General features: G+C 38.9%; 1 protein-coding gene across 9 annotated transcripts in view; it reads right to left on the reverse strand.

Annotated features, from left to right (window-relative positions):
* COL24A1 (collagen type XXIV alpha 1 chain) overlaps window positions 1–22,901 on the reverse strand; it is a 128,171-nt gene that overhangs the window by 17,320 nt on the left and 87,950 nt on the right. For 7 of the 9 annotated variants that reach the window (XM_071750596.1, XM_071750602.1, XM_071750601.1 and 4 more), the window contains 16 exons: window positions 20,809–20,862; window positions 19,753–19,806; window positions 19,484–19,537; window positions 18,104–18,157; window positions 17,417–17,524; window positions 14,422–14,475; window positions 13,872–13,979; window positions 12,808–12,861; window positions 11,965–12,018; window positions 10,619–10,675; window positions 8,853–8,906; window positions 7,796–7,849; window positions 7,638–7,691; window positions 5,499–5,552; window positions 3,291–3,398; window positions 184–291 (listed from right to left, as the gene is read on the reverse strand). In XM_071750596.1, coding sequence (XP_071606697.1) covers window positions 184–291; window positions 3,291–3,398; window positions 5,499–5,552; window positions 7,638–7,691; window positions 7,796–7,849; window positions 8,853–8,906; window positions 10,619–10,675; window positions 11,965–12,018; window positions 12,808–12,861; window positions 13,872–13,979; window positions 14,422–14,475; window positions 17,417–17,524; window positions 18,104–18,157; window positions 19,484–19,537; window positions 19,753–19,806; window positions 20,809–20,862 — 1,083 coding nt within the window. The remainder of the gene's footprint in view (window positions 1–183; window positions 292–3,290; window positions 3,399–5,498; window positions 5,553–7,637; window positions 7,692–7,795; window positions 7,850–8,852; window positions 8,907–10,618; window positions 10,676–11,964; window positions 12,019–12,807; window positions 12,862–13,871; window positions 13,980–14,421; window positions 14,476–17,416; window positions 17,525–18,103; window positions 18,158–19,483; window positions 19,538–19,752; window positions 19,807–20,808; window positions 20,863–22,901) is intronic. The other 2 variants (XM_071750600.1, XM_071750603.1) reach the window with 2 other exon arrangements.

A 22,901-nucleotide genomic window follows, 5' to 3' on the forward strand; every position in this document is an offset into this window, starting at 1 on the left:
TACCATACTTCACTGCTAATAATTACAGTTAACAGAAATGAGGTTAGCACAACTTTCAAATAAGTTTTTATGTCAATTACTCATATGATTAATGAAGATCCATGCTTCAGTTATTGCTGGAAGTATGAAGACAAAGCAATATCAGTAACACTATATTTAAACAACAAAATCCCATGTGTATACCTTTAGTCCAGGTGCTCCCATAGGCCCTGGCATTCCTGTCAATCCCTTGGGACCTCGAGCTCCAGGATATCCTGACAGACCTGGTAAGCCTGAGTTTCCTTTATTACCCTTAAATTGAAAAGAATTGATTAAAAGCAGAAGAACCAAACATGTTTTTTCATTGTATGCTAAAGCAGGCATATAACATTACATCAGTTAAAGCCACTTTATACTTTGTACTTTCTCCACATATAGACACACATTAGTAGTACATCAAAAAGACAAAGGTCAGCAGTATCATCTGGATTTCTGCTAATACTCCTAAACCAAACCCCCATCACACTTACCAACAATGCTACCTGTGCAGTCAAGTTTTTTTTTTGCTTAACAAGCCAGTGACTGTCAGCAAAGCAAATGCTAATCATGCCACAGCCCACTGCAGTTGTTCAGTTCACTGCTTATCTTAAACACTGCTCTGTCCTACCCTAAATAACACCATGATGTCATTTGTGTCATTCGGAATCACCTGCCAAGACCTTGAACATTCAAGACAAGCCTCTTTTGGATTATGAATTACATCTTCCCAGTTAGCATCCTCCCAGATAGGAACAGTTGCCCAGTTGGATTGTAGGCAAACTTCTGCCCGCAGTAATTGTGCATTCAAGTGCATATGGAAGCTCTCGTGGGCACACCAGTGACTGCTTTTACCTCCCAAGGAATCATACAGCTTATATGAGCTTATATGAATAGCTTATATGAGACCTAAAATTTCTCTCAAACTTGAAAATCTACATCTTCAGATTAATAGCCTCTAGAGATGATCCCTATTATATTCTTTTCTAACTCTGAGAAGAGAGCACTAATCTCCACTAGCTACAGGAGATGACTTCTTGAGATGGTTCTTGGGTGAGTGTCTGAGGATTCTGAGTTTACAATTAGGAGCTCCTCTGGTGAAAACAAGGTACTAAATTCATTCATCACATGTGAGCTGAAAGTATAGTTGAGATTCATAGTATTAGTTTTTTAAAGAAGAAACTCAGTTATCAAGAGACAAAATGAGACTACCATCCAACCCACAGAAACATTCAAAATTTAACATGTTTGTTTATAAATACCATACATTTCAATAATATTAGTGACTGGGTACACTCTGTAGGTATTAATACACAATACCTTTACCATATTAAGAAAGATCAGAACATTTGTTATGAAAATGTATGAGAACATCAGATGATAAACAAAAGCAACTATTTTTAATGAAAAAATGTTACTGATTACATGGAGCTAAGCCAATTTTGGTGTTAAAAACTACAAAATAGAATTTTGCTACCACCCAAAAGAAACTTTCTGTAATCTTTTTTAGTAGAAATATATACATACATACATATATATATATATATAATCTTTCTTATTTCATATGACTTTTCATTAAGAATTCACAGAAATAAAAGGGTTAAAGGAAACAGAATTTTTATATTAAATGTTATTTTCAGATCTTTTCAATAGGGTACTGTGGCTTATAGCCTGGATGGACTGATACATTTACACAGCAAAAGTTGTGCTCTTTTTATTCATCACGGCAGATATAGGTTAAAAGCCTCTCCTTATTAAAAATTGTCATGCTACTATATAATGTTAATATGATTGTTAATATGGAGTAATGGAATATTTTTTTAATACAGAAGATGACATTTTGAGTGGAAAGGCAAAAACATAACAATTCTTTGGAGTGAGGCTCCTAAATCCAACTCCAAAAAGAATTTAAGGTACTTGAAAGAGGACATTCTCTGAGGCTGGAGAGGCTGGAATGGGGCACATCTGCCCTCTACGGGTGACTTGCTTAATTTTCTCTTCGTTCAACCGGACAGGCAAATTTATACATGTAATAGAGACACCTTGATTGATTCCTAACACCATACCTAACTTGGCTTCCTTTTATAACAATTACTTGTCCATATAAATAGAACTACTGACAAATATCATAACTGAAATCAAAGTGCTCAGACTTTCAACACTGAGAACCACTAAAGGAATTTGTTCCCTCCTGTCTGAAGTGTGTAAATAAAAAGCTGTGTCACTGCACCCAGAAGCAGTTGGTCGCAACCTTTGGCCCACAGCAAAGCACAGACAGACAGAAAAAATTGTTTCCAATAATTTTCCCAGCTACCTTAGATACCTCATATTCTTTTTCACCGCTTTTGGGCAAAGCTTCACAATTGCTAAGGTGCTAATTCATACTCATAGCATGGTTTGGGTTGGAAGGAACCTCAAAGATCACCCAATTCTAACCCCCCTGCCATGGGCAGGGACACCTCCCACTAGACCAGGTTGCTCAAAACCCCATCCAGCCCGGCCTTGAACACTTCCAGGGATGGGGCAGTCACAACTTCCCTGGGCAGCCTGTTCCAGCCTATCACAACACTCAAAGGAAAGAATTTTCTCCTAATGTCTAACCCAAATCTCACCTCTTCAGGTTTTAAACCATTGTCCCTTTGTCCTCTCACTACACACCCATGCAAAAAGCCCTTCTCCAGCTTTAATGTGTGCCCCTTTCAGACATTGGAGAGTTGCTGTTGGAGCCTCCTCTTCTCCAGGCTGAAAAACCCCAACTTCCTCAGCCTGGCTTAATGGGGAGCTGCTCCTGCCCTCTGAGCACTCCTGTAGCTCTCCTCTGGACATGCTCAAGGAGCTCTATGTCCTTGTACTGAGGTCTCCAGACAATTCAAAGACAATAAGGAAAATACATATTAAGGATAAAATAATCCTTAATCCCAAGGTGAGGATTATCTTGGGTCCTGAGAGGAAGCAGCCTCAGTTGAGGTCTGTGGCTCATTTTCAGGGACACAACTGTGAAGCCTCTTTCATTCAGAAAGCATTTTCACTTTGCTGTAGTTACTAAACTACATACTACTAAAGTATGCTCATGAAATCATTCTTCTCACATCACACTTCCCTTACACAAACTTTACATCCTGGTCAGAGCATTAGGAGCAAAATAGAAAGAAAACAAAGAATCTAATTTTCAAGATGCTCAAGGAGCTGAGAAAACCTTCTGCTTGAATACCTTGACCTTAGAAAATCTGTTATGCAAAATGGCACGACGAGGGGCAACATGGAAAGCAGCTTACCTTAGGGCCAGGCTTCCCTGCCAGGCCAGGCTTGCCAGCATTCCCAGGAGTCCCTTCTGGTCCAGGGTACCCGACTGCTCCTGTCTGCCCTGGTGGCCCTGGTCTTCCCTTGAAACAAATATAGCAGTTGCCTCTCCATCTTCACCATCACAGAACTAGATTTCAGTCACCATGTTTCTTAACCCCTACATAACAGAGTCCCTCCACAGGCACCCCCTTGACATGGGCGGTGGGATTTTTTGCCCTTGTGAGGTTGGGAGCAATGCTGGCAGGGGCAAATGCTTCCAGTAGGGTCTCCCATGCCAGACAGGTCACAACGGCAGGGTCAGACAAATGTGTCCATGGGCAGGATGGGCTCAGCAGCCTTCAGGCAACCAGCCTAGGAGAAGGACAACTAACTCCAAACCTGGGCAGATGGAGCTCATTTAGCCCTGTAAGGCCATCCATCTAAGAGAAGAAAACTCTAACTAAACCTAAATCCTGAGGACTTCCCTGTCACCGTCCAATCTTGCTGGGCCCTGGCAGATGAACCTTAGGAGTAAAGGGTGAGGCCAGTCCCGTGCACACTGCACCTCACCTAAAAAACCCACAGCACAGGCTCAAAGGGTGAACCCACACCTGTACAGCCCTGCAGCAACAGGAGAGGGACCACACATCAGGGGAAAGGTGCACTGGAAGCCACAGCCCCAACCCTGCATGCAGGTGGCTCAGGACTTTGGTCACTGGAGACTTTTCAGCCATCAGTGTGCTTGCAGCAAGTGTGGGTAGAGCCCCTCTTAAATCTTCATTTGTGAAGCCAAGCCATGGTGGTGGTGACATAACAGAGGCAGTGACACGGATGAACACTCAGAGGGGAGTTAGGATGTTTTGTTTAAAATGCTACTGGCTTAACCTTACATGTGCTGTGTTGGGGGCTCTGAGAATTACAGCTAAAAACATGGGGCTCACCCCTCTGCATGCCAGGCCTGGAGAATGGCTGAGTGTTGATTCCCAAACTGAAGCAAGGAAACCTAGCAAAGTAATCTATTTAACCCTGTTCAGAAAAACAACCATAAGTCTTTTCAGCCTTCATTTTACCAGACACTTTGCATTGTACATTTGCAAAGCCATGCTGTTCGAATTTTTACATATCAAATATACAAACTTCTAATTAGACAAGTTTGTACTAAATGTTGCTATAATTGCATGGAAAATCTTGTGTCACATCCACCAGATGAACAGTGATTTATTTTTTTTTCTTCACAATTATTTCAATTTAGGCTGACACACACTATCCTAATAGGCTCGAGTTTTACAGTTCTCTGTGTATGAATGCATTTCTCAGAAAAGTGACATATAACTACAAAATATCTAATTTGAAAAGTATAGTTAACAACAGCCATATAGAATATAAGAAGCATTCCATCCTAATCTTATTTCTAACTTCTGGTTGCTGGATTATCTTGCACTTGGTATATGCTTTGAGACTTCCTCAAGCTCCAGTTTTCCTGTCTTCTCCTCACTTTTCTGTATTTTTCCTTTCCCTTTTTTCCTTTGTCTGCTCCGTGTAGTCCCTCCAGTGGGAAGAGCCAACTATTTACACAAGACAAACACTCCCCTTGCCTTCAAAAGGCTCTTGTACTCTGCCCAGTAGGTACAAGCTCTGTGAAGCAGCTGCATTTCTCTGGTTACTGACTTTTTGATGTAAAGTAGTAAAAGTTCTTTAGAGTATGTGCTTGTGTGCCATTATTTACTAGAGGACAAAAATAGCTTCATGTATTTTGTTCTTGGTTATGTTTACAGAACTCCTACTGCTTCCTACACTTTCTCCTCCCCCAAGGATTAAGGGATGCACGGCAGCTTCTCTAGAGTAACCGAAGAGAGATAATTAACAGCTTCAGCTCAGGGCAAGCAAGAGAGAAAATTAAACCTCAAGGGATCTGTCCAATATAATGTGATAACTTGCATGTGGTCAACAAGCCACATGAAAAAATGATCTAATTAAGTAATTTTACATGTGGAAAGGAAAGCTACATTAAGCACACTTCACTTCTTTGTGCTGAGCTGACTATAGTTCCGTGTTCCTTTACACTTCCTGGATAATACAAAGATTCTTTAAAGTGTGCATAAGGCTTTCAGGTACCAATGGCATGACTTCATTTTGTTTCTATTAATTTTTATTTTCTTAGTTTAAAACCTTAAGATAGACCGAAAAATGTTATTACTTACGGGAATTCCAGGTTTGCCTGCCTGACCTGTTGCTCCTTTCTTCCCTGTGGCTCCCTGAAAGTTAAAAATATTTGTGAACTGAAATCTTCAACTCAGTCCCTGAGAAGAGATGAGAATTTTTCCCCTCTAGTACATATATTCACATTGGCTGGCCTTGTGCCAGATTATTTCAGAAGACAGCAGACAGCTTTTCATATAGAAATTGAATACTTTTTTGGTAGACTTGTCTGTATTTTTCCCTTTCCCCAGTTGGCAAAGTGTAATTTTCAGAACTTTTTCAATAACAGTAAGCATAGAAAGGTTTTCACCAGGAAATAGCCAATTTCTTCTCTATCAGCCACACTGCTGTAAGGAATACACTTTTATGGCACTTACCACACCTTTTAAAAAGGGAAGTTCTGAAAAGCAGGCAATGAGGATGTACTGAGTGTACACGGAAGAGAATGCTTGAAAACAATATTGTTACATATGGGAACATTCTTTTTATCTAAGATGCACATAAAAAATGAAATCCACTCAAAATCAGACTTTTTTTCCTGTCTTGACTGATCTAGAAATCTGTAGTTTAGAGAACTGAGTGATACTTAAAACAGATAACATTCTCATGAGTGGTTTAGTGATGCAGGAGGCCAGCACCAAGGAACAAAAGCTCAGAATGGGTCAAAAACATCTCAGAATTCTTTACAAGATATTCTTCACAGAATATAAACAGCTATAGCATGAATTTCATCCTCCTTCTAAAAGATACAACCAGACATCAGGGGCAAGAATAACACTTTTAATCATAGATCAAGTAGAAAAATCTTCTGAGATTTTCTGGATTTATAATTCTAAACACTGTTCTTAAAGCAAAAGTGATGCTCAGCTACTATGCTAGAATGCTGCAGAACATGAAATAAAGTGAAAAAGTCATTCTAAGTGTAAATGTTGTATAATTAATGTAAATGGTACAACCAGCAAAATTATTCTATTAATTAGTTTAATATCTTTTTGTCAAGACAGGCCAAAAAGAAGTCCACCAATCAGAGATAGAATGTGCATATTAAAAGAAATATATATTGTTTTCATTAAAATTTCTGAATGCATATATAAACTAAACCCAGATGTTTCAGCATTGCATCCTATAGGGTTGACTTTGTAAGGCTTGCTGTCACAGCACCAGTCCTGTCACTGGAGTTCAGGCTGTATGGTGTTTTCACTAGTAACATTTTTGCTAAACATTTAGGCTTTTATGGGCTGCTCCAGGCTAGATATTGGTTCCATATTTGCAAATGACAGTTTTATTCTGAGGGTCATTTGCAACACAAAGAAAATATTCTCCAAGGGAAAGATGGAGGAATGACTGATTTTATCCTGTGCTGTGTGTAGTTTGCCAAGGCCATATATCCAAGAGCATGGCTGGAGTACATGCTGACAATGTCTTCACATCATGTTTCCTTTCAGCTGTTCCCCATTCCTAATCTACTACAGATTCTTATATTTAGCAAGGACCTTTTTAAACTCTAAGAGCTGCACTATAGAACTTCTCAGGCAAAATATCTCATTTAAGTTGCAATGGGAATTGTCATTGTAAGAAATCTTTTGAAATCTCAAAAGTCAATGAAATTCATCCCGGGAGAAAGTACAAAGTACTTTTGGCACCTCTCAACATTCCACCAAGAGGAACTGTTATTTCTAAAGGAACAGATTTAATCTTTGAAGTTTTCTGTGGCTTGCTCTGTCCTTATTCTTCTACTCTTCTGTTGCAAATTTGTTATTTCCAAGTCTCTGAAAATTCAGTGCAGTGCAGTACCAGGAGGCTACGCTTATAGATCAGAGCAATAAAGTCCTGAGTGTCTTGCATAGCTATTTTGCCACAAGGAATTCTAAGATTACAATTCAGTATCATATGTTTACATAAGAGTATCTCATAATGCTTTATATCACTCCAAAGTATCCCACTTACCTGTCAAATAACACATTTTTACTACCTTAGGTAACTATGCAATTTTCCCTTCTATATTTTTACCGTCCCTGCAGGTATGAAAAGGGAACCCAAACACTGAGTTTAGGCTGAGTTCACTGTTCACTGAGTCAGTGAACAGTAAAAATGTGCACATTTCATTTAAGAGCAGTTTCGCTTTACTTTTTTCTACTTACTTCTGAACCTCTTTCTCCTTTTGGTCCTTGCTCTCCCAATTCACCTGGCTCTCCCTGGAAATAACATATATTAATTGAATAAAAAGAATAATTTAAATTCAGATGAAAATGCATTGTCAACAGCCAACAGAGAAATCTCACTTGTTTGAAACACTTACTGGAGGCCCCTGTTGTCCAATAGGTCCTCTAAGACCTGGAAGACCAATATGACCCTGGGAAGTAGGAAATATAAGATATTGCAATACAGATAAATTAGGATGTCATGACCAGTATGCTATAGATTTCCTTCTAAAGTCCATCTTAAGAGGTGCTGGATGGCCCCAGATTCACCAACATGACATAGATAAAATATCTTTCCTGAAATCAGGCCTTAGGGAACTTTTTTCTTTAAATTCTCTATTCCAAACTGCAATTGGATATTACATATTGTTTAGACATTTCTGCACTTCTGTAAGCATAAATCATATTCAGATCACTGATTTATTAGTATGTCTATCTGTATTATCTGTGTGATTTAAACAGGGTATTTCATGGCAGAGACTCTCCTGTATTTCAGCAAAGTGCATCAGTGATTAGCATGAATTACCATCCAATTTGTATACACTGAAAGACCGAATACAATTAATAAATCATCATTAGGATTAGATATGCAAAGAAATAGTGCATACATTTAACGTAATACTGTTAATTCATTCAGTATTACAGAATCATAGGTTGAAAGGGACCTCTTGAGACCATTCAATGCAGCCTCCAAACAGGGACAGGTAGATCAGGTTTTCCAGGATCATGTCCAGACAGATTTTTAGTGTTTCCAAAGATGGAGACTGCACAATCTCTCATGGCAGCCTGTTCTGGTGCTCAGTCATCCTCACAATAAAAAAAGCATTTTTCTTGTGTTCAAAGGGAATTGAATGTTTCACTTTGTGCCCTTTGCCTCTTGTCCTGTTACTGGCCACTACTGAGATGAGACAGGTCCCCTCATCTTCATTCCTTCCCACCTGGGGCTTCTCTTCTGCTCATGCCTCCCACATCCCTCAATTTCACCTTGCATATTAGATGCTGCAATGAGTTCTAAGAGTTCCTGAATGCAGTGAGACTCCAGCAAGGGCACATCTGCACACTTGTGAGAGAAAATCATACTATTGCTACAGGACTTTAGGTGTATGCATAGCATGCCATGTTCACATAAAAAGAATGACAACCAAAATGTACTACCTTGTAGCCCTCATCACCAGGTTCTCCTCTATCTCCACGTTCACCAATAGGACCCTAAAGGGAAAATCAAAGAGCAAAAATGTAACTGCTAAACTGAAATATTACTGCAGTGAGGTACACAGGGAAAGCCTGAATTCCTCTCAAAACAGACTAACCAACTAGACATGATTGAGGATTACAAATATTAAAGTTAGCTTGTCTAAGGAATAAACACAATTTTTTCCTAAACCAAATGGATTGCAGTCAGGTGGTAACCCTGTCTAAAATATTTTGTAACTGAAGACTAGAAGCTAAAAGATAGATCTTACATGAGCATAAATGAAACCAGAGTTCAGGAGAACTTATCTAGGTTTATACCCATACATATGATATCTGAATTGAAAATTTCCATGAGCAAATTAAGAGACTGTTTTCAAGACATGCAAGGAAAACTCATGGTTTTCAGCACATGAAAAATTGGTTTCTTTTCTAAAATAACCTGCTGTATGCAGAATCTACTTTAATTTTGATATTTGTCCTAAAAAAAAGGCAATTTCAATCCCTCAGCATGCCTCTCTTACAAGAACTGCACAGGAGCAGAGGGAATAGCATAATTTTTGTGAGTCATGTGGTATTTTCTTCTGCATTCAGACACCTCACTAGTTCTACTTTAGGAAAGACTTTTACTCAAGGCCCACAAGAAATGGAATTTTCCCCCAGCATTTTAACTCTCATTACAGCAAAGAGACCAAAGGAATAACGATGGGATAGGGAATCACGGCCATAAAATAAAAGAATGGCCAAGACTTTCCGAAAAACATCCAGCTAAATCATCAGATGAAATAATAAGGGACTGGCCTTTTCCCCACTTGTCTTGAGTGGGAAAAGATGAAAATAGTAATGAAAAATTGGCCAGGCATCACTGCCTGCAATGGATCTCTACAGTTCACAAATAGATCAGTCACTTCTAGTGCATAACCACCAGCAGACACTCTTACGCAACTGCTTGTGTAGTCTCCAAGGTTTCAGCAGCCTCATGGCATATTTGCCCGAGGGAATCTACAAGGTGGAAAGGCTCTGCTTGCAACTTTTGGGCAGGCAGCATGACAGGGTCTGTTCAGCTGTGGCTGAATTGGCTGGAGGCTCTTATCTCATGAATTGCCATATTTGAGAACCTAGTCCAGGCTGTGTCTTCAGTTACATCAGGGTCTTAGATCAAGAAGGAGGTGAGGTAGGAATACTAAGGTTGATCTGAAGAGAATTAAGCTGTACATGTATTACTTCTGGCACAATCAAAGCCTGAACATGAAACATCTAATTAGATTTTGAGGTGGCTTTTTTTTTGGGCTGGACATAATTTTAATTGCTGCAGAGCTAAATCCCACAAACAAACTCAATTAAAAAATGGTTACAAAATGCATCTCTCTAAATTGGCTAAATTAACTTTGTAGTGATAATGAAATAAGTCAAAACATATTTCTGGTTAGTAAAGCAATTAGGTATAATTCAGGACAAAGAGCAAGGGTAAAATTCTGTTCCAAAATGTGCTGGTTTAAACACAGGCTAATGGCATTAGTGTAATTAAACTCAGAGCACATACTTTTCAGCGGGAAAGAGCACATGACTGCATTTTTCAGAGGGATTACTGATTACATGACCATCATTCTACATTTTTGCACAAGGGTGTACTGACTCCTGAGACAGTGATATCAAGTTTCAGAAGCAACCTGCATTGTCTGTAGTCTTGAGAGGCACTGATATAATTTTTTTGAGAAAGAAAGACCTACTGGTTCACCTATGGTCCCAGGTGGTCCAAGGACTGTATTGTCTTCACCTGGGTAACCCTAAAACAAAGATAAGTATTAAGATGTTTTAAATTAGAAATTCAACCTCATCTAAAATGCACACATGTTCAGATGCTAATAAACACTTAGAGAACATACTGTGTAGGTGCTAAAAGTGTGTATGATGCTTATGGTTTTCATACAGTGGAAATGGTAACTACATTTTAACATGCCCCTAAATTTTCGTAAGATATTTAGGACTAAAAAAGCTAATTATTTGCTCTATTCTCAAGGGCAACAATTAAAGAAAAAGTATTTGAACAACATCCATGTAAAGATTTACTTACTTAGTGAAAAAAGTGTAAACAGGATATTTGATGAGGACAAAAGAAAATTTCTTCCATTGTTTTAAGAAATATACTTTATATAGACAAGCAAGTGTATAGAAAACTCCAGCATTCAGCCTGAACTTTGTTACATTTTAAATATGAACAACTGCCATCCAAACTAATAAGCAAGAAGTTATCAATTCCAGATGATATTTACCAATGCAAAGAGGTTCACATTTTAAATATGATGAAGGGTTTCCAAAGTGCATCAAAGTGCTCTTTCAGAAGTTACCAAGCAAGCTGGACACCTAGCTCCCAATAATTTAGTTTTCAGTTACTGTTTCTGAAAATTGTATCAGAACGTATTTATAACATCAACCACAAATCAGCAGCAGTATTCATGGCACAACTGGCTCTAATACAAGAACATGGTTTCTCTGCCAGATGCAGCTCCAAAGTACTCTTCATGAAGAGAATTTCTGTATCTGCTTGGAGCCACATAGACTTCAGTCAGCATTCAAAACTGCCTGCAGGATTTGAGGCTCAAAAGAGCAACAGGGAACTTTACACCAAGAATAGCCACAGCACAGAGGCAAGATTCTGGCCCAAACATTTTATATTAAGCACAGATATTTGTCCATCTTAGTTAGACTTCCAGGAAAATCCATGGGCAAAATCCATTCACAGGCTTTAAGCTAACTAAATGTTTAGCTGGTTCAGCACAGTTATTTCTGCCAGCAGTGCTAAGGGCACTGGTGCCGATACAATAGAACGTGCTTCTTAAAATGGGTACCTTGTGTTTAAAAAACCTGAAACATTTTACCTGTCTAATTCTGAATATTGTCTCTAAATGATTTGTTTCCCCAATTTTGCATTTCTTTTCATATTCTCTCACAATACTAATAAATGTTTCAAACAGTGGCTTTTGCTGCTTGCTGTGAATAAGTGAGCGTGCAGTAACATTTCCTGCCTTTATAATTACTCAAACTGTAAGACAGTAAGTATAATCCATCTTCATACCTTTTCTCCTTTGGGTCCTGGGGGGCCAGGAGGGCCTGGAGGACCCTGGTGACCCTAAAGAAACAAACAAAACAAAAATTACTTCCAAAACAAATAATTAAAGACGTAATTGTAAACTTTCTTTTAGCTACTTGTTACTATTATTTTTTGATGCTAGCTAATTATGCTAAATATTGATGTGGCACAAAATCAACAGACCCAGGCAGAAAATGTACTGTGTGCAGGAAAAGCTCTGTACACAGGGGGTAATCAAGGGTTCTGACAAAGCTTGATGCAGATGAGGGTAGCCAGGCTGGTTCCCTCTTCAGGGTTAGGGCTACTGATGAAAGTTTCCATCTGGAAAAAAGACATGGAGTCTGGGGTCTCTAAAAGCAGGACTCAATCCATCCATGATGATGATCATAATTATTTTTCAGGGCAAGCCACAATATGTCGTTCAACTAACCTCATTTCATCAGTTTCTGTCACTAGAAGGGAAACTGCCTGGCCAGTGTCAGAACAGTAAGCAGAGGTGGTGGTGTCTGCTCAACTCTTTTTAATGAATAGCTGTAGTAGTTTATAGGAACTTTATCCACAAGGATTAAATTCACTGGACAAATTAGGTTTTCAAACCAGTGATAAAAAACAACTGCTGGTGAACTCACAAACCCAGTCATCATTGCTTAAGGCTAACACCTCTGTGTTATCAATCATGTCTGATATAAACATGTATTAGTATCTGGCACTCCTAAAGTTATTTCTGTATTCTAAATACAGATTCCCACAATACCTAACATTATTTAGAGTACCACAGACTTAGGGGTGTGTGTGTGTGTGTTTACGTGAATTCAGAAAAACACTCACCCCATAACCTGGAATTCCTGACTCTCCTTCAGGTCCCATTCCTCCTAGGTGTCCCTGTTAAATGCAGTAATCAGCAATAGAAAAATGAGTTCACTTGTAAAATGTTACAAGAATGTGTAGTTTATCAAGTTATCAATTCAAATATTGAGATTTGAGAACCACAGACAACTTCCTTGTTAGGTCCACCTTCATTTGGTAAAGAATATTGGTATTTTCTCTGTTCTGTGGAAAAAAAAGGCCAACATTTTCAGTCTTAACCTTGTAATTCCAATGCTTAATTAAGATCAAAATATCTGAGCTTTTAGATGTGTGGAGGAACTCTGTTTATAAAGCAATATTTTAAAGTATGCCATGAAAAGCTGAGGGCGGTCCTCTCCTTATAAAGCTGGGTCCTTCTCTTGCCAACATTGGCCATTGGGTAGTTACTCTACTTTTGTACTTCAGGTGTTTGGGGACAGAGTGTTGCATTCAGTGGCAAGAGGATTGGACCCTGGAGCAGCATGGCCCACTCATGCAGAGGCTGCCTGTGTCTGTGTCTGTCACACAGTGTGGAGAAAGTTTGGGAGCTTGTGATGAAAGGAGCTCAAAGTTAACAGAAATGCACTTCATTCAGTAAATTTTGGATCAGATTTCCATTCAATAGGAATAGCAGACCTCATCTAAAATACTTTGTTTCATCCATAGCTAAGACTTAATTTATATAACAGCAAGCCCCATGATCCCTAGTCTTAGAACTGGGAACAGACACAGAGTGAGGTTAAATGTGGACTGTGGCACATGATGAGTATCCTATGGCATGTCCTGCCATCTTGCTCAGGAACCTGACCAGAACACGAGATGACTCCTTCCAGATCCATGGCCCAAGTTTCTGTTTGGGAAGGTGCACAGGTCTCATTCTGATGCTGAAAGACCAGGGATGCACAGGCTGGGAAGGACACTGCCTGCATCTCCAGCTATCTCAAGAAACATTAATACGTGCTGTGACTTGCCTCTTCCCATGGAGAAATAAGATTCTGATAAACCAGAAATACATTCACTTCTAAATGAATTTGTTTTGTACCAACCAAGAGACCTCGAGTTCCTCTTGCACCTTTGGGACCGATTTCTCCAGGTTGTCCAGAGTCACCAGCAGGTCCAGTCTCACCAGGAGGTCCAAGCTGCCCCTTTTCCCCCTGTTGATGTTGTTATATTAAAAAAAAAGTGAGATAGATACTAAGTTTCAAATTGCAGTTTATGCTTAATTGAAGTGTGTAAAAGCATCATTTAATTGGAGTATTACAGTTATGTATGTAATTTACTGTAGTCCTTAGAATGTCTGAACTCGGAACTCTGCAGTGAAAAAACCCTCTCTGAAAGCCTTTCTATTATTTTGGTTTTTTGGTGTTTTTTTGATAGCAGTAGAAACAGTTTTGAGTTGCAAAATCACATCTGGATCGTAAGGTCATGAATTTTACTGATTGCACAATGATGACAAAGCTAAGTGCTATGGCTAGCAAGGAAAAAAAATGACTTGAAGCATGACATAAAACAGGGACAGACTTGCTTCAGCAGAATTCATTTGTAATGTAAATGCAAGATAGAAAGAAGGGTATTGGGGAAGATGAAACATCCTACCTTCTTTCCTAAACGGCCTCTCTGACCTGGATTTCCTGGTGTTCCTTCAGGACCCTGTATATTTATTAGAGAGAGAGAAAGAAATGATTGCTAAAGGCCTGGAAACATTTAAATTGTGCTCCAACTGGACAACTAAGCAACCTTTTGAAGGAAAAATCTCATTAACAGTGGCTATGAGCAAGTCAGTAAGACTGTTTCAAGTTACAACAGAAACAAGTGGAAAAGCATCAGGGATCACTTATCAAACTAGTAAAAATGCACTGAAAACAGGGGGGAAAAAGCCTGCCCACACAGGCTTTAGAATAAAATTGCTTCATGACATCCCCTGACTGGATTTAGAGAAATACAATACACAACCAGAGGAAAACTAAGAGAGCCCTGGGGCTGTCAAGTGTGAAGAGCAGGGCCCTGACATAACTTGCTATGGAGCAGAGACCTAACTCACCTAACTCAGTAAGTGCTGGTGCCTGCCTCTTGGTGACTGTGAAACTGGGTGTGCTGCCCTCTAGGTCACATCAAAAACTGACCCTCACAAAGGGTTGGGTATTGACCTCAATTTACCCCAAAGTTCTGTAAGATAGTGGAGGTAATTTATCTTCAGTTTTTGATAAAGGGAGATATATTTGGGGTTTTTTTGTGTGTGTAATGTGGTGATAAACCAGGACAAATATACTTTAAACTGATTTGTGAAGCTTGTTTGTTTCTTTGTAAGCTTTTGTTTAAGGAAAATGTAAATGATGCTCACTCCCAATAAAACCCTCAGATAACTGATTATAGGAAGACAATTTCTATGTTTAGACCAGAATGTTATGATCCATCCACATTCCTAGAAGGAGGTCAAACCAAACAAGTGATGTGAACACTCCCAGGCATCAGGGAGGACGAGTGTGGAGAGAGGCAGCTCCGCAGCCGCCGTTGGAATTTGTGGAACAGAAACATGAAAAATCTCCCACTAACCACATCCTCCCAAACATCAAATTGCCAGACCTGTCTGCCTCACTGAGGCACAGCAGAACTGTTGATGTTGCTTACTGTATACAAGTATAATTACATACAACGTAGATATACCAGGGCTCAGCTGTTCCATGATAATTTCAGTGTATGAAACTTCTGAGCTTCTCCAGAATTGCCAATCCAAAACAGGGAAAAAAAAAAAAAAGTCAGGAGTCAGGATGATATCATTGTATCAGAAACAGAAATTGTTCTGTAGCATAATAAGTGCACTGACAACTAAAGGAGCATTTTTTTGCCTTCACTGGGAGACTTGTTCACTGTGAAGGACCCAGTACTACAGGCAGCAGATTGTAACACTGATGCTTACAGGACAGAGGGGACAATGCTCACAGCTGCTGACAGCTGGCCTCCAAATAATGTTTACTCAGACTCCGTCATCACATAAGAGCTACAGAGAAGGCAGCCAGAGGACTGTGAATGAGAAAATGATGATTTTGGTAAGGCAATCTGATGTCTGAATTGAGGCTACATATGTGCTTAGGGAACTGTGCTCAAAAATATTAGCTCACATGAAGAAGTTGCATAAAACTTCAGCAAAATAGATTTCCTAGATGGATTTTAGCTGCTAGAAATCATGCCAGAACAAACATATGAGCTGATATAACAATGTTGACTAGAGATCCCAATGCTTGTTTACTATTTGACCTGCATGTCCTTGCTGCCACTTCTCTCCATCTGCAATATCTGTTTCAGCTGTCTGGCAGCTGGTGCTCTTGTGATATATTTATTTGGTTCCTTTCACAGAAACACCAAAATGAGGCTAGTTAAAAAATAAATGTCTTTTGAGAACAAAATGGAATAATGAAATAATTTCTTTCCTCTCTCTCCTTACTTTTCATAGTATATACCTCGTTACAGGGTGATTGACAAGGTAAGAAGAGAAGGTCCAGAGACATTACATCACACCACAACACAGAATTATCATCCAAAGTAGCACTGCCTGGCATGATAAATCCTCATTTCTGGAAATCAGTTCTATTATAGGATGAACAGCATTTATTCCACCATCTTTAAAGTATCTTGGCAGCAGTGTAGGTAAACCACTTTTAGGAAGGGCAGGCCATCCAACTGATCAAGAGCCAACAGCAGAAGCAATTTGGATTCTCTGATACCTATAATGTTATACAGGTTTTAACATCACTTTGGACTTGCTTTCTATTCTTTACCAGAGAAAGTGCTATAATCCACACCACACTTGAAGAAATCCTGTGCTGTTGGTGTCTGTGCTGCAATAATTTTATAACTAAAGAAATTTCAGTGCTCAGGATATTACTTTTTAATAGAAATGTTATTTTTAGACCTTTCTTTTGTTGTTAAGGTTTATGAATGACAGGTAAGCATGTATATTATAAGACCATCAGCAGGAAATCTTAAATGGGAGCCAAATCTTGTGTGCTCTAATGTCTAATGCTTAATCACTTACAAGCTGCTCAAAATGGCACTTCTTTGCCCCGAGGAAACTTTTGGAGGAAACCAAAAACTAGATAGCCCTGGGGCAGTAAAGAAAGCCATAAGCATGGAAAACGATGCAAAACAATGAAAGATCTTATAGTACAATTTATGGCATCATATGCATCTTGCCAATTTCTTTGGGTGCTTTTGAAATTTAAAGAATTATCTAACACCTTGGGATTGCTCACAGTCTCCAAATGTAGGGGAGGAGAGAGACTAATGAAGGAAGGCTGTCTGAAGAGGAGAGATTTGAAGCATGAGGCTTCAGGTTGTGAGGTGTATGTGTCTGGAAGTGGTGAGGAATCATTACCTGCTACGGGGTACCAGTTTTAAGATAGAAAAAAAAATTGTCTCCTCTCTTTACCAGCTCTGAAAAGCTGAACCACATAGAAAAGGGAGGCAAACTAACTTAAAGACAGTCTTCACTAATTGCAATAGAAAATAAAAAAGAAGCAAGAAAATTAGGAAAAAAAAAAAAATCACAAAAAGCAAATGAACAAAGAGGCCACTTAAACCTGAAAATACTTACAGGAATGCCCATTATGCCAGGTTTACCAGGGGGTCCAGCAATTCCTGGTAACCCCATATCTCCTTTTTCACCACCTTCTCCAGGAAGCCCCTGATCTCCAGGGTCTCCCTAAAACAAAGAAGGCAAAAAAAAAAAATCTTAGTCAAGCAGCTGGTGCTACAGAATTACTTGAGTAATGTGAATTCTGAATTTTCCAAGTCTGATTAGGCTCACTAAAACTGCCAGGGAACATTACCAGTCAAATTCAGATCAGTCCCCAAGCTAGGGTAAAGCCCTTTCTATCTCATTCATACAACCCTACAGCCAGATTTTGCCTCACAACTCCCTGAGGGTGTCCTCTGTGACATCCCCTGCACTGACACCTGCCAGAGCTCCAGTCAGAGCACTGATGCCATGCAGGGAGCAGAGCAGCCATGGGTTTGCTCTCTCCAGCATTATAGTTATCAAGGAAATGAGCTGTACTCAGGTGCTCAGCTGGCCTCCTTCTGTCAAGCTGTGGAACTTTGCAGCCCTTGCAGAGTAGGTATGTGCCCAACAGCCACAGGAAAACCTTTAATTTACAGGGTCTCCTATGTTAAAACTAAGTGCACTAAAGCAGGCTCTGCTAATCTGTTGAAACAAGAGAAAATAAGAGATACTAGTCCTTGGGCTAATATGACTGCTTTACCTGTGCTACAAAAACTGTACCTTTGGGCCATCTTTTCCTTGAACACCATCTTCTCCTGGAGGTCCTGGTTCACCCTTATAGAAAGGAACAGTTGAAAATCAAGTTATTTCCTACTTCTTGACAGAGAAGTATTGCCTTGGAAGAACTTAGACTAGTTTTACACATGCTTATTAATTTTTGGACAATGACTGGACAGTGATTATCTTGCTGTTATTGTTTACTCGTCTTGATTTTTCAATGATACACACTGACAGAGTCACAGCCCTGTGAATCTTTAACACAGGAAAAAATAAAATAATCAGCATTAGAAAACTGAGGAAATACTTTGCCCATATAAAACTAGAGACTGGGACAGTGACATGGAGATTGTTTGGTTTCAAAGTATACAACATGTAATTACAGTAACCTAAAAAATATACCTATCCTGTCCCAAAACTTCCATGTTTATGTGGATAACTGCTATATTGATGTGTTTTGTGACTCAGTTTAGGGCCATGAGAAACTCATTACTTACCACCAGTATTGGCACCGTGGCAATTTAGAATATTTGCCTCTCTCAGTTAAAGACATTGGCAAGTTGTATCTTTTGATGTAGACAGTAAAGAAGCAAACACAAGCTACCCTATAATAACAACATAGTATTTTGGACACAGTGGTATGGTAAAGCCCACAGCAACCACTGTGGACCAGTACCAGGAATTACTCTTCTCCTGGGATGGGCAGCATCGTGGCATGCACCTCACTGGAGATTTGGAGCAGGAGGAAAAGATGACAGCAAGGAGCTAATGGGACAAGAGATCTTAATGGTAAGACTTGGGTCTGAAAGGACAGAGTTTATGCTCTTTTAACAGTGTCCTGGCTAAAATCTGTTTCTAGCACTTTAAAAGGCTTTTTTTAGACTAATGCAACTCCTAGGGTCAGATGAGGGGGGCAGGGTGTACAGGAAGAACGAGCAGGGCACAGACAAGTGTTTGGTGAAACCAAGAGTCTAATGAGCCATCCCACAGCACCAGAAGCAACTCAGAGCTTTAGATGGTGGTACAGAGAGTTACTCTGCTCTGCTGAGACTTTAGTGTTCCCTCACCTACTCTGGGTGTCCATACACAGGATTTTTGTATGCTCTCATCTAAACATGGAGCTGGACATTCTTGAGTTTACCTTCATGCTAAAACCACTTCTTCATGTCTCTCAGTGACATGAGACACTTAAAAATATTTCAACATTATAATCAATACACTTTTTAATTTACTATAATATTATGTTTTTATTGTTTAAAAAAGAAAATGTATCAGAAGTTAGCTTCTTGAATACTTCTGACAAATCAGGATTTCTTAAACTGTATTCTGACAGACTCTAAACATACTTTCCTTTTTGGAAGAAGATTTATATCCATAGCTTACCCTTAAACCTTGGTCACCTGGTTCTCCAGCCTTTCCAGCAGGTCCAATGTCTCCCTGATATGTCATAAGAAAAATAAATGGGTTTTAAGGGAAAGTATTACTAACAGTGACAGGGTTTCCAGAGTATGTTGTCATCATGACAAGATCAATATTTCTTAATGGCTCATTTCCTGTATCACTGCCTACTTGGCTAATGAATCAGACCACTGATTTGCTTTTGTGGAAATCTGAAAATTTAAACAGCACAAGAAAATAATTTCAACATTTACCTTCACACCTGGTTCTCCCTGGAGGCCAGGTTCTCCCAGAGGGCCAGGAGGTCCCTGCACGGTACAAAAGCTCCTGTTACATGTGAGTACCACTAATTTTGGCAATGACCAAATACAGACAAAATTGAAACAGAAAAATTGCATGAGACACTGGGAAAGGTGCACGCATAAAAAGTAAAACTAAGACAACACAGTTATTTGTTGTTACTAGAGCCCAACAGAAGAAAGGAAGGTATAGGAAGAGTTCATGAACTGCACTGTGGCTCAGGAATGTATTGAAGATTCAGCAGCACCACCATGCCTGTACCTTTCATCATAACTTACTAGCAGGCTGAAAAATCATCTGTCTTTTGTAAATCTGACTGACAACTTCATCACTGCTTTGGCTTGGAGCCACATAGATACAGCCTTTGGAGAACAAAATTCTTTTTGAAGTCTCCAGCTCTTAAAGAGCTAATAGTATTAGACTGATTCTTGTCAAGTTTACATTTAAAAGTTTGTTGGTTTTGGTTTTTTTTTAATAGACAGTCAGAAGACTGGATTTTGGGTGACTGAGTAAGTGTGTTTCTTTGACTAAGCCAAATCCCTTTTATTCTAGGTGACCTCATCCCTCAGCTACTTCAATGCAAATGTGGCTAATACATTGGCATGTTTCTTTCAAAGACATATTAACAGAGCAAAAACTGGAAGCAAAATGTAGAAAGAAGGCTGCTTGCAGCTGCTTTTCTTCATCTACCATTTGCTAGGACAGAGGATTAACATGGTTCTGCTGTCTAACTGCAAGAATGGTGCTTCAAAAAAAAAAAACAAACCAATGCTAAGAGTTGATTACTCAACTGAACATTCACCTTCTGGATATGGATGTCATGAAAATATGCTCAACGACAGTGCTCACAACAGAAAAAGCTACTTATTTTAGACACATTTTTTTGTAAAGTGAAAGAGCCTCCCAGCAATTCATGGTATTTAAGTCATTTGCAGGTGATAAAAAAATTAGTTTCTAAACTTATTTTGCTTGAGTTTTTGTGATTAGTATATAAATGATTAAAACCTTACCTCAAGACCCATTTCTCCAACAGGACCAGCATCTCCTGGTTGTCCTCTTGGACCCTGGCATTAAGCAAAATTATGAATTCGTTCAATTAACATTAAATGACATTGTATATTCTTGACATTTTGTCTTCAGAAGTCTTCTAATTGGCATAAAGAAGAGTATTCTGTTGTCTTTCCTTCTGAGTCCTATGGGGTACAGAAGTACCATGATGCCACACAGTACCCAAGACCTCACTCCACCACTCTTGACACACTGAAATAACATATTTCAAATAATAGCACAGATGTCTCTTCTTTTTGACCAAAAGTAAATTGTTATCTAAACTAAACTCTCTTGATTAACGGAGCCCTTGTTTAGTTAAGGTTTAGTAGAGTGTCTGGTTTGCTTTGTGGAAAAGTCTACAGTCTGGTACAGAACTAACTGAGAAGAACTATTGGGTTCTTCACTGTGGATTTAGCAATGTCTATACATGGAAATCACTGAGGTGTAATGGACCAAAGGCTGCAGCCTTTTTGGGAATCGTAGTTACTACTCCATGAGCAGAGCATTTTCTTATAGCTCTACAGTAAGTAATAAATCTATTGCTGTAATATTTTGGGATCATTTCCTAGAGCAGCAATCTCAGATTCTCTGCATGTAAGATTGTCCACCCCTGCTCACAGAGTGGGGTTTGAATGTTGAGGGGTAGTGGTTGCCTGTAACAGCTTAAATCTGATTCCATAGCCACTATGAATGCATGTCAAGACAAATCAACCCTCTGCATGTATCCAGTCTTTGAACTTTCTGAAAGATCATATCCATTTACCCTTCTGGGACTCATCTATGTTTAAGTACATTCCAAATTCAAGACATTTTGTCGACCTATTATTCTCAAGTAAAGGAAAGATGCTGCTACCTGTATTTATGATAGAAGCCTTTTAAGCAAAGATTTGTTCTTTTTCTGTTTCATTTACCTTTTACAGAACATGCATATGGTTTTTCTCCTCCTGATGACTTGGCAGTGATAATGTGAGTATATTCTTCTCTTGTAAAAACAATTTAAACTGCTTGTTACTGAGAAGATTTTAGTAGATGCATATATTTTACCCAACACCTTCATTTAAGTGCTAACAACTGAAATGGAAGTCAATTTCCTGCTGAGAACTCACTTGGCCTAAGTTAAGTTCATTGGTTTTCATTTGCAGCAACTCCATGGCACTCCACTAATTGGAATTATAGTCACAAAACTTAAGTTTGATTCATAAGTCAAGTATTTCTTCATAATATTACTACCGAGCAAAGTCTGTGGGATTGGTAATGTATACTTCCCCCGAGACATTCAGGGAATTTCAGAAGTTAAAAATTTATAGCAATATAGGGATTTCTTTATTAATAGGTACTTTTGCAAAGAAGGATTTTATTGAAATGTCTGACAAGTAGGTAGAGTGTTATTTACATCAAGCCCATTACCGCAAATACCTAATTGCTTCCATTTCTGAGCTCCTCCAGTAGTAATTAAGTTTTTTCTGCTCTTTATAGAATTAGTGACAGGGACAGAGAAACTGCTTCAGCATCTGGCATTCAGAAGTTGAAATCAAGCTGTTTCAATGGACAGTCAAAATAAAAAGCCACACATTTCATAACATCCTGTGCTATTTTCATCAGTTCTTCCTAGCTCCACAGACTGTTTTCCAAAGATATTTCACTCTTTCAGCACTTGAAAGAAAAGGTACTCTGTCCACAGCATAATGTTTTCTTACTTCTGACACTGCATGTGTAGATTCTATGATGATGAGCACAAAAGAAATGTAGGTAATTTTATCAAAAAGAAAATTTACCTAAATAAACGTTAGTATTTTTCTATCCTCCAGAAATGTGCAGTGACCCTCTCTAAGCATGTCAGCCTATGGGTTAGTAGAAATAATATTTAGTAATATTACAAATAATTAGAGAAATAAACTACTTTATATCAACAGCTCATTTTCATCATTTAGATTAACTACATGTCATGCAAAATAACTTTTCAGCAGCAATGTAACACCACAATTTTTGACAACTCTATTAGATTTCTGCACTATAAAATGGCAGCCTAGGACAGCACACTCTTTCACTGTAA

Source organism: Heliangelus exortis, chromosome 8 (assembly GCF_036169615.1).
Source record: "Heliangelus exortis chromosome 8, bHelExo1.hap1, whole genome shotgun sequence".
Taxonomy (NCBI): Eukaryota; Metazoa; Chordata; class Aves; order Apodiformes; family Trochilidae; genus Heliangelus; species Heliangelus exortis.